The sequence below is a fragment of the Dromiciops gliroides genome, chromosome 1 (genome assembly GCF_019393635.1).
Source record: "Dromiciops gliroides isolate mDroGli1 chromosome 1, mDroGli1.pri, whole genome shotgun sequence".
Lineage (NCBI taxonomy): Eukaryota > Metazoa > Chordata > Mammalia > Microbiotheria > Microbiotheriidae > Dromiciops > Dromiciops gliroides.
In genome coordinates, this window is record NC_057861.1 from 707,171,140 (window position 1) to 707,184,782 (window position 13,643).

General features: G+C 43.3%; 1 protein-coding gene across 1 annotated transcript; it reads left to right on the top strand.

Annotated features, from left to right (window-relative positions):
- Positions 1-1,858: 1,858 nt before the first annotated feature.
- Positions 1,859-13,163, top strand: MKRN2OS (MKRN2 opposite strand). Its single transcript, XM_043978961.1, has 4 exons — positions 1,859-2,091; positions 4,171-4,220; positions 10,241-10,403; positions 12,546-13,163. The coding sequence occupies exons 1-4, from the start codon at positions 1,874-1,876 to the stop codon at positions 12,766-12,768; spliced, it is 654 nt and encodes a 217-aa protein (XP_043834896.1). The 5' UTR covers positions 1,859-1,873; the 3' UTR covers positions 12,769-13,163.
- Positions 13,164-13,643: the final 480 nt, after the last annotated feature.

The following is a 13,643-nucleotide window of genomic DNA, read 5'->3' on the forward strand; positions in this document are numbered from 1 at the left end:
ACCATAGAGATAATGACACTGGTATTCTCTCAGTGCTGCACTGATTGTGATTTTTTTTTTCGGGGCAATGGGGGTTAAGTGACTTGCCCAGCGTCACACCGCTGGTAAGTGTCAAGTGTCCGAGGCCAGATTTGAACTCAGGTACTCCTGAATCCAGGACTGGTGCTTTATCCACTTTGCCACCTAGCCGAGCGCCCCCCCACTGATTGTGAATTAATAAAATAACACAGTCTTTGAAGAATCAAAATGATAGGTGATCGGAAAGGCTATGGAGTGCTGCATGGTGGGCACAAACAGGCCGAAGAATGTTACCAATTATGGCTTACATTCAAGAAGTGACACAAAACATACCATCCAGGAATGGTGTGATCAGAAAAGGGGGCAGGCAAGGCGTATTTCATTCAGATGCTTTCTTTGGTCCTGGACCCGCCCCATCTCACATGAAGTGACCCTTCTCCTTGCCAAGGCAAATCCCTCTTTATGTACAGGGGAGGAGGGGACCAGGGGAGGGGGCTTTGTTTCAGAAAGGGAGAAATGGGCTGGGGGAATGTGTCTACAAAGATAGGCCCGGGGTGATGGCTAGATGGCAGAATAGGATGTGATCCTGAAGCACGTTTTTATGTCTATGGCCAGGCAGTAGACACAGTGGGCTAACTGGACTAGTTGGCACATACTAAGTCACCAATCAATTGGGCTGAGTCCTAGGGTGTGAGCTCTAGAAATGAGGGGATGAGCTTCCCTAGAGAATTCAGGAAAACAGTAGTTGAGTAGGGAGGTACAGGTCTCAGGCCTGTTATAGAGGGTGCTGGTCCACTTGGGGAGGAGCCACACCAGTGGTGCTAGGCAGACGGTGAGATGGGCTGGGCTGATATGAAACTGAGGAGAGGTAGTAACACTAATGAGATCATTAAGCAACTGAACCCTAAGGGCTATCATTCATATACTGTTTTAATGTTTACAAAGTGTTTTATATACTTTATACAACAATGTAGATACTATTATTATCTCCATTTTGCAGATGAAGAAATTGAGGCTAAGAGGCTGTGACTTGCCCAAGGTCACATAGCTAGTGTGTCTGAGGCAAGATTTGAACTCAGGACTTGTTCATTTTAAGCCCCAGTGCTCTTATCTACTGCACTGCCATTTCTTTGGATGCAATCACCATTTGGGTCATCCACCCATTAGGTGTCAGAAGCAGGACTTGAACCCAGTACTTCCTGATTTAGAGGCTACTAAGCTAGCCACTACACCCTACTGCCTCCCCTTATTCTCGCTACTTATCTCTACCAATTTGAGTACAGCTATTTGTACTCATAGCTGCTTCTGTTACCCCTGTTGATAAAGATGTGGATCTTTAAATCTATGAGGATCTCTTCTAAGTGTTAGAGCCAAAGAATTTTAGAGATAGATCTGACTCCCTCATTATACAGACAGAAGAGGCAGCTGAGGCACGGAGCGGTGATGTGCTTTTCCCAAGGTCACACAGCTGCCTGATAACAGAGTTGGGATTGAACTCCAGATCTCCTGCCTTCTCTCCCAATGTTCTTTCCATTCACTTTTCCTAAATTGAAAAAATATATATCCAACGACAAACTACAATCTGGCTTCAGAGACCCCATATTTGGGCACAGAAGATGCCAGCTTCCTGAGGCCGCCCCAGAAGAGACTGGCTCTTTAAGAACAGGATCTGTGGGGCTTCCTAGTTCCTGGGTGCTCTGAGCTGTTTGGCTCCCAGGGCTGTCCATCTGAGTAAAGTCACCATTGATCAGGTGGCCTGGACTGGATCGGGGAGCACCAGGTGTTCTGAGAAGGGGAGGAGGAAGTAGGGAAGTCTCACTGTGCTCTGGGCTTTCTATGCAAAGAGGCTGCTGCCATGCAGCCTCCTGAGGCCGGCCCACCTGTCATCCAATTCCGCCACTGTGGGAAGGATGTCTATTGCTTCAGGGTGCCTGCCCTATGCCCGGTGTGCCAGCAGCCCATGAGCTTCAGCAAGCTGGACGAGGCACCTGTGAGCATTGCCACCCCACTGACCGATGGGCACCAAGAGCAGTGCGTCTTCCTGCTCAGGCCGACCCGAGGGACCTTCCTTAGGTACAGTTGTTCTCCCGAGGTGCAGTGGGGAGTTGTGTACCTGTGTTCTTTGATTTTCATCTTCTCTTTTCCTCACTTAAAAAAAGGGACAGTCTTTTTTCGAGTTTCCCCTCATAATGTTGGACACTGCTTCCTCCCTCTGTTGAGATGTGTGCCTTAAATTTATTTGCACAAAAATAATTACTATTTTGGGCGTTAAATAATGTTATTAAATAACATTTTTGGACTAGAAGAGCTCCAGGTGAGGAGCCTTCTCTATCAACACGATTTAGTGCCTTCTCTGTACCTTATAGTCTTTTTTTATTTTTAATATTTTTTTCCAGCTACATGTACACATTTTTAACATTCATTTTTCAAAAAATTTGAGTTCCAAATTCTGCCCTTTTCTTTCCCTCCCCCCTCACTGAGAAGGCAAGTAATTTGAGTTATGTACCTCCTCGTCTTGAATAGTTGCCTTGCTTACTAAACGACTTGCCCATGGTCACCTAGCCAGTGTGTGGCAGAGGTGTGATTTGAACCCAGGTCCTTATTCTGATGCCTGCCCTCTATCCACTCAACTGCATCTCTTTCCTAGTGCTCAGCACAAGTGCCAGACACATAGTAAGTGTGATTGATCAGAGCCAAAGTACTTTTAAGGTTTGTAAAGTGTTTTGCCCACACTGTCCTATTTGAACCTCTCCATAACCCTGGAGATAGGCACTACTATTAAGACCCCATTTTGCAAACGGGGAAGCAGATGCTCAGAAAGGATAAGTGGAAAGATTTTTGGCTTTGGAATCAGAAGGTCTGTGGTCAAATCCCATCCCTGACTCGACTCCCTGGGCAAATCCCTTCATTGGCTTGGGCCTATTTCCTTCTCTATAAAAAGGAGGAAGTTAGTCTTTGTCCAACTTGACATCTATGGTCCTATCTGAAAGGGGCCCCTGAGCTAACAGGTGCTATGGGGGGGGGGATTTGAACTCCTGACTCCAGGGCCAGTGCTCCTTCCTCCTCCCCAAAGTGCTTCTCAGGCCCATGCCTCTCTCCAGCTGGCAAACACTCACAGCTGGACAGGAGCAGGCATAGCTGAAGGGAGATAAATGTGTATGTAGGCTGGTCTCCCACAGTGAAATTTTATTCCAGTCACTGGACAGATTATCAAGCAGTTTCAGCTTGAGGGTAGTGGAAACCCCCTCCCCCCAGCTCTGGCATTTCTTAGCCACCAACCTACAGGCTCCCTCAGCTGCCATCTTCCCCTCTGTTAAATAGGAACTAGGAGCCTTGAACTGCGTCCCTCACAGAAAGGCCCTTCTCAACCCAGATACCGGCCCCTGCAGAAGGGGCCCACGCAGCTGCCTTATGAGATCGAAATGGATCCATTTACAGTAGCTTTGAAGGTTGATTTCAGCACCAGCCCATCGTGTAGAAATGTATCCTATCAGTCTCATTGCCAGATGTCTATTTGTCTGCAGATGCTGGTGAAGCCTGATGGTGGTGGTGGTGGTGGTGGTGGTGATAGCAGCTAACATTTGTGTATCGCTTTAGGGTTTGCAAAGCATTTTACATGTGCTGTCTCAGTTGATCCTCACAATAATTCTGTAAGGGAGCTTGATTATTTCCATTTTACAGATGGGAACACTGAGTCTAAGAGAGGCTGAGTGACTTACATTCAGCTAGTTAGTGACTAGCTGGGTTTACCAGCTGGGTAACCCTGAGTATCACTCAATTGCTCTGAGCCTCAGTTTCCTCATCCTGTAAATAGGGATGGTAGTGTCTTCCTCTCAACATTGTTATAAGGTTCAAATGAGATCAAACAATTTCCCAAGTGCTATGTAAATGCCATCATTATTAAATGAATCTGTAAGATCCATTTTCTTGACAGTCGAAGAAAGCACTTTTAGGTCGCTCTGTATTTCAGAGATCAGTTTTTATTAGCATTATTAAGCACCTACTATGTGTCACACATTGTGCTAGGCCCTGGTTATTCTGAGAATGTATTCTTCCTGATCATTCTAATCATTTAGGACACTTTATGTATTTCACATATCAGTTTTTCAAGCAAAAAGAAATGATATTTAGATTAAAAAACTTTTTTTTCAGGGATTATGATGGAAATGCTGATCTCCACGTTGGAATAACCAATACACATGGTAAGATGATTCCCTTACCTTTTCAACATACTTTTTTTTTTTTTGAGGGGCAATGAGGGTTAATCGACTTGCCCAGGGTGACACAAGCTAGTAAGTGTCAAGTGTCTGAGGCTGGATTTGAATTCAGGTCCTCCTGAATCCAGGGCTGGTACTTTATCCACTGTGCCACCTAGGTGCTCCTCCCTTACCTTTTCATTCCTTTTCTCCCAGATTCAATTAAATTCAATTCTCCAAATGTTTATGTAAGACTTCCTCCTAGGACTAAGCACAGTTTTGCACCAATTAAACTTCTACTGTGTACAAGGCAAGTATGTGGGAAACACACCCTTTTGGGAGACAGGGGTGAAGTGAGGGGGGGTCCCTAGCCCTATGGAGCTAACAGTCTTCCTGGGAGGAGGGACAATTTGAGGAGGAGGGAAAGGACATTAATAACCAGGGGGGATCAGGAAAGAATTCCTATAGAAGTGAGACATGGTTCCTGGGTAATTGGTCACTGATGGCTCTCTCAGACCAAAGACCCTGAATGGTAGGTGTGGGGCCTTCTAGGAGGTCTACCACATAGCAATCCAATCTAATTGGTTGATATGATTTGGAGGTTTGTTATATTACAATGAAGTCCAGGGAGCCTTGACTTAGATCACTCAAATCTTGCTAAGGATTAAATCAGAGAAAGAATGTAGACCCCCCACCCAAGCTGATCAGATCACAATAGTTTCCACCTAAGGGTGGCAAGATCTCATCAGTAAAGTCCTTCAGTCATCTAGACAAAGGGATCTTTGATTCTAGATTCTTTGACCCAGATGAATCTAACCTTCAAGGAGAGCTGGACTTTGGAGTGGGGGAAAGGACTAAGAAAGAAGGGGAGAACACTGGGTCCTCCCCAAGATATTGATTATTAATGATTATTTCTCACAGAGGGTTGTACACAAGCTGAGTCTCGAAGGAAGCTGGAGACCTATTTACCAGCTGTGTAGTTCTGGGCATTTGAGCCTTCATTAAGTCATCCAAAAAATGTTTCAGGCATGTCTTAATCTTCCTGACTCCATTTGGGGTTTTCCTGGCAAAGATACTTTTTTTGCCACTTCCTTCTCCAGCTCATTTTACAAATGAAGAGGAAACTGAGGCAAACAGGGTGAAGTGACTAGCCCAGGGTCACACAGCCAGTAAGTGTCTGAGGCTGGATTTGAACTCAGGTATCCTTGACTCCAGGCTCCTTGATCTACCTACTGTGCCACCTAGCTGCCTTAAAATGGAGAATCACAAAACTCCCTTAACTAATATTGTTATGAGGTTGTTATGGGGCTCAAATGAGATAATATATGTGTAGCCCATGCTCCCCTCAAATGTGGGCCTGCTGAAAGCTACCTCAGGGAACCAAGATGGCAGAGGAAAGACATTAAATGCACAGAGCTACTGATACAATTACCCCCAAAACAGCAATAAAAGAACCCCTGGAGCAGAAAAACACACAAAAATACGGGCTGAGATTATTCTCCAGCTATAGGGCTGTGCTGGGCTATGAGTAAAGTCCAACCCCGTGATCTTGCCAACAGAGACCCCAGGCACGTGCCAGAGGAATTTACCCCAGAGCCTCTGAATCAGCTACAGCACCAGCATCTTCTACAACTGAGCATGTGGTCGGGTGAGAGGGCTGAATGGCTGGCGGGGCAGGGGGGAGGGGGAAAAGTGCAGGGATATCAGCAGGATCTAGGGAGGAATTCAGCTGTCTCACCCCAGCAGGGAACCAGGAAGAAATCCTGAGTGGTGGGAGGCCCAGGTGGGGGAGGGGCGCAGGCTCCGTAGAAGCTAAGAACCACACCACAGAAAGCTTTGCTGGTTGGTTGTTTAGTAAGTAGGCTTGAGGTTATCTTCAGACCAGAGAAGAGGCAAGGCAAGAGTAAAACCTACCCTCCCTCAAACCATAACACCTGGGACCCTCTGAAGCTGGGAACAGGAGTGGAACCAAAAAGCAGGGCCCCCCAGTGGAGAGTTTAAAGTCAAGTAAAATATGAGCAAGCAAAGAAAGTTCAGAATTACAGAAAACTTTTCAGCGACAAGGAAGATCAAGGGGCACCCTCAGAAGAGGAAATCAACCACAGGGCCCCTACATCCAAAGCTTCCAAGAAAAATATGAACTGGTCTCAAGCCATGGAAGCTCTCAAAAGGGACTTTGAAGAGAAAGTAGGAGAGATAGAAGATTTAGAGAGAGGGAGGAAAGAATGGAAAGAGAAATGAGAGCGATGCAGGAGTCATGAGAAAAAAGTCAACAGTTTGAAAAGCCAAATGGAAAAGGAGATAAAAAACTGTCTGATGAAAATAATTGCCTAAGAATTAGGATTGAACAAATGGAAGCTAGTGACCTTATGAGAAACCAAGATACAGTAAAGCAAATCCAATTGAATGAAAAAATAGAGGGCAATGTGAAATATCTCCTTGGAAAAACAGCTGGCCTGGAAAATAAATCCAGGAGAGATAATTTGAAAAATCACTGGACTACCTGAAAACCATGACCAAAACAAGAGCTTAGACACCATCCTCCAAGAGATTGTGAGGGGAAATTGCCCTGATATTCTAGAAGCAGAAGCTAAAATAGAAATTGAAAGAATCCACCAATCACGTCCCTGAAAGAGATCCCAAAAGGAAAACCTCCAGGAATATTATAGCCAAATTCCAGAACTCCCAGGTCAAGGAGAAAATATTGCAAGCAGCTAGAAAAAAAGAATTCAAATACTGTGGAGCTCCAATAAGGATAAAGCAAGATCTAGCAGCTTCTACATTAAAGGACCGGAGGACATGGAATATGATATTCCAGAGGGCAAAGGAACTGGGACTACAGCCAAAAATCACATACCCAGCAAAACTGAGTATAACCTTTCAGAGGAAATAATGGGACGTCAATGCAAAAAGAGAACTTTCAGGCATTTGTGATGAAAAGACCTGAACTGAATAGAAAATTTGACTTTCAAATACAAGACCCTGGAGAATCATAAGAAGGTAAACAGGGAAAAGAAATCACAAAGGACATTAAAAGGTTAAACTGTTTATAGTCATACATGAGAAAATAATAGTTCTAACTCATAAGAACTTTTTCAGTAAGGAAAACACAGAGGGCATAGGTCTGAACTGAATATGAAGGGATGGTATTTATAAAGCATTTATTTTTTGTATATCCTTGTCCTTTGGGGAGCAAACGGGGTAGGTTGTCTGGTGTCTGGGGCTGGATTTGGGCTCTGGGCCTCCTGGGCCCAGGGCTGGTGCTTTGTCCACTGTGCCACCTAGCTAACCCATGATGACATCTTTAAAATAGGGGTGAGGGGTGGGAGGAATAGACTGGGGGAGGGAGGAAAGGAGAGGTGGAATGGGGAGAGATAGCTCACATGAAGGAAACAAGAAAAAAGCCTATGTAGGGGAGGGGAAGAGGGGGAAGGAGAGGGGGAGTGAGTGAACCTCACTATCATCAGAATTGGCTCAAAGAGGGAATAACATACATACTCAAGTGGGTATAGTAATATATTTTTGCCCTGAGGAAAAGTGGGAGGAGAAGGAGATGGGGGTGGGGTGGGGAGAAGAGGGGAAGGAGGGAAGTTGGGGGAGGGAGCTGTAAAAAGCAAAACACTTTCAAGGAAGGTGAAGATGTTCTGCATAACACCACATGTATGACATACATTGAATTGCTTGATTTCACAGGGAGAGTTGAGGAGGGAGGGAGGAAGAAAAATTTAGAAAACAGAATTAGCTCAAAGGTCTTAACCTCATCAGAGTTGGCTCAAGGAGGGAATAACACATACCCCCCCAATTGGGAAGAGTAATCTATTTAACCCTACAGGAAAGTAGGAGGGGAAGAGGATAAAGAGGGAAGGGTGAATGAAGGGAGGGTAGAGCGGTGGAGGGGGCAGTCAGTAGCAAAACACTTTTGAGGAGGATTAGGGCAAAATAAGATAGACAATAGAGTAAATATCATTGGAAGGGAATGGGTTGGAGGGAAATAGTTATGATGATTGACTACAATGTCAAAACATATGGTACCTATTCTGCTGGGCTATTGTGAAGAAAATTCTCTATCAAGTTCAAGGTACTATATAAAAATTATGATGAACAGGATGCTATCAGAAAAACCTGGAAAGACCCACATGAATTGAGGCAGAGAGAAATGTACTGTACATAAAATAACAGCACTAATGCAAGATGATCTGCTGGGAAGCACGTGGTTATTTTCAGCAAGACAATGATCCAATATAACTCTGAAGAACTTATGAAAATTGCAGTCCATCCACAGAGAAAGAACTGATGGTATCTGAAAACAGACTGAAATACATGTTTTTTGATAATTCCTTAATCTGAAGTTTTGTTTTTAATCTGTTTTCTCTCACAACCTATATAATGTAGAATTGTTTGCCATGACTACTCATGTATAATTTATGTTGAATTTTTTAAGTTCTTGGGGTGGGGGTGGGAGGGGAGGGAGGAAGAGAAGTTGGAACACAAAGTTTTTAAAAAATTGATGTCAAAATTTGCTTCTGCATGTAATTTGGAAAATCAAAGTCTAAAAAAATTGATGTCAAAATTTGCTTTTACATGCAATTTGGAAAATAAAAGTCTAAAAACAAAACAAAACAAAAAAAGAAAGCTACCTCGGATTCAGGACCTGTTCTATGTCACCACCTATTCACAATTGCCTCATGAGTCCTAATTAATGTTAGTTAAAAGTAAAATTATCCTGCATAAAACAATAAGTGACAAGGAAAAAAATCTCATACAAACAGGGGTGTACTGTCCCACACATTCCCATATAACTGGTGGCTGAGGGAATCTATATGTAAGCTAGTAAAGCTTTAAATGAAAAAAAAAAAACCTTTGGGGACACTCTGTATGTGTTATACAAGGCACATGTATAGTGGAATACATATGGACAGGGTAACTCAGACTCCAAGGGCCTGGGAATTGTATCTGCTTTCCTGCAGAGTTGCTGATGTCATCTGCTGGTCTGGTGGTGCCATTGAGTGGTAATCTGTGTTTCTGGCTGCTGATGTCCTTTGCTGGTTCTCAACAGAATTGCAAATGCTGTGTGATTTCTCCAAGGAGGGGTTTCAGCTCTTAGCCCATAGCCCCATTGACTATTTCACTTATTTTGTGACTCACATTCATAGCCACATCATAGCACCAGCCAGCTAAGAAGCAAAAGCCCTTACACTGAAGTTCTCTGTCATTTTTGCATTCCTATGCTTCTGCCTGAACTGTCACTGAATTTAGACTATTTAATTTAGATTACCCCAGGACTTCACCTGATCAGACTATAGGGGTGAAGTGTAGCTACAAACTTACCTCTCTCCTTAAATCTGTGAAAGCTTTTTTTGTAAAGCTTGTGTGTGTGTGTATGTATTTAATGAACTAACCAATCAATATTTATTAGGTCCCTATTATGTGCCAAGCACTGGCTTTAGGGATCCATATTCTCAGTGAAGTAGATTTGGTCGTCTTTTAATCATTGGGTTTTATCTTGGTGTAGACTTTTTTACTCATTTATTGAAACATAGTTCACCATTCTCCCTTTACCATATTCATATATTCAGACCTAATGAATGCAAACCATGAGTAGCCAATCACATCATAGACTCAATAGTTTAAATTTGTTGTAGATTTTTTTTTTCTTTAGGGAAATTTGACAAACTTATCTACAAAGAAGAATTGATTCCAACTAAAGAATTTGGAGCTCTCCTTAAGCTCATTGAAGTTGTGTACTTCTAGGAAAAGTAGGAGCTGGAATTGTTTGAATGTTCTTTTGTGCTTTTAGCCACAGTGTTGGGAAGGGTCCTTTGGAGAGTTTCTACTTACATCTATTCAAGAACCTGGGACCCTTTGATACCAGACCAGTCCTTGTTTGGGAAATTTTTATTTATATGTTAGAAATTATGATTATGTGTGAAGTAATGATTTTGTAGCTGCTCTCCCATGATGTTTCTCCTAAAGTGGAATTCATAATCATGTTCTTAGACCAGTTTGGTGTTTTTTTTTTTTAATAGGAATTGTGTATAATTATAATGAGCAAGGTGTCCACAGAGATGAAGCTGGGTGGAAACAGAGTATAAGTATTCCGCTATTACAGCCCAACATGTTTGGACTGATGGACCAATGGGATAAATATCTAGAAGAGTTCTCTGCAACAGATACCTGGTCTCCAAACAGGTATGTAGTTCTTTTTTTTGTTTGTTTGTTTTTTGCGGGGCAATGGGGGTTAAGTGACTTGCCCAGGGTCATACAGCTGGTAAGTGTCAAGTGTCTGAGGCCGGATTTGAACTCAGGTACTCCTGAATCCAGGGCCGGTGCTTTATTCACTGTGCCACCTAGCCGCCCCCCAGGTATGTAGTTCTAAAGAACCTAATAGGATTACAAAACTGTCCTCAGATATTTGGGTCCCCAATAGCTACTTTTTGTGAGACTTTAAGAGATTATTTCACCAGGATTAGATGGGTCTTTATTCAATGAGTTTTTAACTCATACCAGAAAGACTTGGGACAGGGTCATGAGGAAGTGGGGGACCACCTTCTCTGAGGGTTGTTGCTCCTCTTAGTTGGGTGGAGGGCAAGTATGCTTGTCCAGGGTTCTGTTGCACATAAGAAGTCTGTTCCCAGTATAGGAGAAGATCAGAGATTTTAAGGAAGAGGTGGGGTCCTTAGCAGGCATGTCCAGTGGATTTCTCACTAGGCAGGGAGGTGACATTTAGTGAGGCTAGAAGTTTCTAGTAAGAAAGATTCCAGAAAAGGGGCAAGGCAGGCACAACATGAATGGTCATGTCTGGAGCAGAGACGACCTATCATAAGAAGGATGAGAGACCCAGAAAATAGGTAAACAGGTTTTTTACACTACCATCGTATATAACAAAATATCAAGGGGCTGCATAATTTGGACCAATGAATTTTCTGCAAAGCAGGTTAACACGAAAGCATGACAGTCTTTTACATGAACAAAACCACAACCAGAGCTAGAAATTTCAGACTGCATTAACTGGAGATGGGGCAGGGGAACTTCACAAAGATCAAAATCAGAAAAATTACTATTTTCTTCTCTTCTCTTTTCCTATATTTCCAGGCAAATTTCTCAAGTAGAGATCTTTACACTTGTACACACTAATATTAATTTCATAACCACCATCCCTGCTACCCTCCTTTCATCTATATGACTTTTGAAATTTACCATGGGGGCAGCTAGGTGGCACAGTGGATAAAGTACTGGCCCTGGATTCAGGAGGATCTGAGTTCAAATCCGGTCTCAGACACTTTACACTTACTAGCTGTGTGACCCTGGGCAAGTCACTTAACTCCCATGGTTCCGCAAAAAAAAAAAAAAAAAAAAAAAAAAGAAAAAGAAAGAAATTTACCATGAATTCACAGAGGCAGCCTGGTACAGATTAAAGAGCACTGGGCCAGGGTTCAAATTCCACCTCTGAACCAACCAGTGTGAATTAAATCTCCTTCATCCATTAAAGGAGGGAAGGGGTTGGACCAGATGTTTGAGGTTCCTCTCAGCTCTAGACTTGTGAAATCAGTTTCATTTCTGAGATATCCCTTGGAATAAATGGGGCCACCCTGTACAATCACCAAAGGAAAATAGGAGAGGGAATAGGAAGGGCATTGCTTTGGGAGTTCCAAGTCCTTCCACTATATCTTCCTGAGTCTGTTTCCTTAACTCTTAAAAACTAAATTATTTCCAGGGTCCCTTCAAGTTCTAAAATCCCATAGTTAGGATCTATAGATGATTAATATAATTTAGACTAGGAATCATAGTACCACAATCCAGAATTGAAATGATTAAGTTCAACTTTGAACTGTAGCTTCCATTTACAAGGGCCTTTAGGGTTTGCAAAGCACCTTTCATGTTAGTTTTATAATGACGACCCTGTGAGTCCATGCTCTTGTTCTATTTGGGAGGCTCGCTGAGATTTAGCGCAGGGTCGCAGATTTGATCAATGTCCAAGATGGAATTCAAGCCCACCTTGCTCTTCCCGGCTCCAGCTTCAGCATTCTATCCCTTGTGCTATTACATATCTACCATAAGTGTCCAGTTTATGTGCCTACTCTCCAAATTTCAACTTTGTTCCCCCTTCAATTGTCCACTTCTAAGCATGGAGAAACAAATGGAAGTCAACCAATGCCCTTATGATCTCCCTGGCTAGGTTTAACTTTACAACCTCCCTAAAAGCACTTCAGAATGAAGTGGGAAGAAAGCACCCAAAGTTTAGGCCAGTGATCTGACAGCTTCTGTGGCTTTGTCCTCGTCACATGTAAAATTCCTTGAGCCCTTTTTAAATGACTGAATTTGTTTTTAAAGGTATGAAGAACATTGCCACAACTGTTATTCATATGCCCTGACATTCATCAATTATATACTGACCGCAGAGAGGAAGCATCAGTTGGACAAAGATGAATTCACCGAGAAATTTGTGGTCCCGAGGACAAGGAGGGCTTCTAAGTATATCACTCTCTATCGGGCAATAGAAGAACATGGTTTCTACATTGTTGATCGCCTGGATGCTGATACAAATCTTCCTTAGGGGAATAATTTATGAAATTGTAAAATGTCCTTCTCTGTCCACAAAGGCGATGAAGTTTGGAGAGCTGCTATACAAGGGATTGATTCCTGATGTGCACTGGGTTGTGATGGCTGGTGGCCAGCCTCCTGGTGATGGGCCTTCTCATAAGCAGTCTGGGCCTCAGGCAGTCCATCACTAGTACCACACCTGGAGTCTTTCCTGCATCACATGCCAGAAATCTTGCTTCTTTGGTCTATTCTTCAAGAATCTGGAATAACTTTCCGGCCACAAGTGACATAATTAGAGTTTAATCTTTAAATTGTATTGATGATATTTATATCACAATCATTCCTGAATATATTGCCCCTCTTCCCACCCACCCCCATAGCACTGAACCATACTATTTTGTTTGTTTGTTTTTCGGGGCAATAAGGGTTAAGTGACTTGGCCAGGGTCACACAGCTAGTAAGTGTCAAATGTCTGAGGCTGAATTTGAACTCAGGTCCTCCTGAGTCCAGGGCTGATGCCTCCCCCCCCCCCCCCCGTGAGGCAATTGTAGTTAAGTGACTTGGCCAGGGTCACACAGCTAGTAAGTGTCAAGTGTCTGAGGCTGGATTTGAACTCAGGTCCTCCTGAATCCAGGGCCAGTGCTTTATCCACTGCACCACCTAGCTGCCCAAGGCTGGGTTTTTTTTTTTTTGGGGGGGGGGGGGAATACTATTTTTTTTGGTTTTTGTTGTTGGTTTTTTTTTTTTTTCCGGGGCAATGAGGGTTAAGTGACTTGCCCAGGGTCACACAGCTAGTGTCAAGTGTTTGAAGTCAGATTTGAACTCAGGTCCTCCTGAATCCAGGGCCGGTGCTTTATCCACTGTTCCACCTAGCTGCCCCCCAGGGCT

Bases quoted from the DNA above. Each gene is read 5' to 3' on its own strand.
- MKRN2OS (XM_043978961.1), top strand. From the start codon at position 1,874: ATGCAGCCTCCTGAGGCCGGCCCACCTGTCATCCAATTCCGCCACTGT. The intron at 4,221-10,240 runs GTAAGATGATTC...TTTTTTTAATAG, and splicing joins TGGAATAACCAATACACATG to GAATTGTGTATAATTATAAT. The intron at 10,404-12,545 runs GTATGTAGTTCT...TTGTTTTTAAAG, and splicing joins GATACCTGGTCTCCAAACAG to GTATGAAGAACATTGCCACA.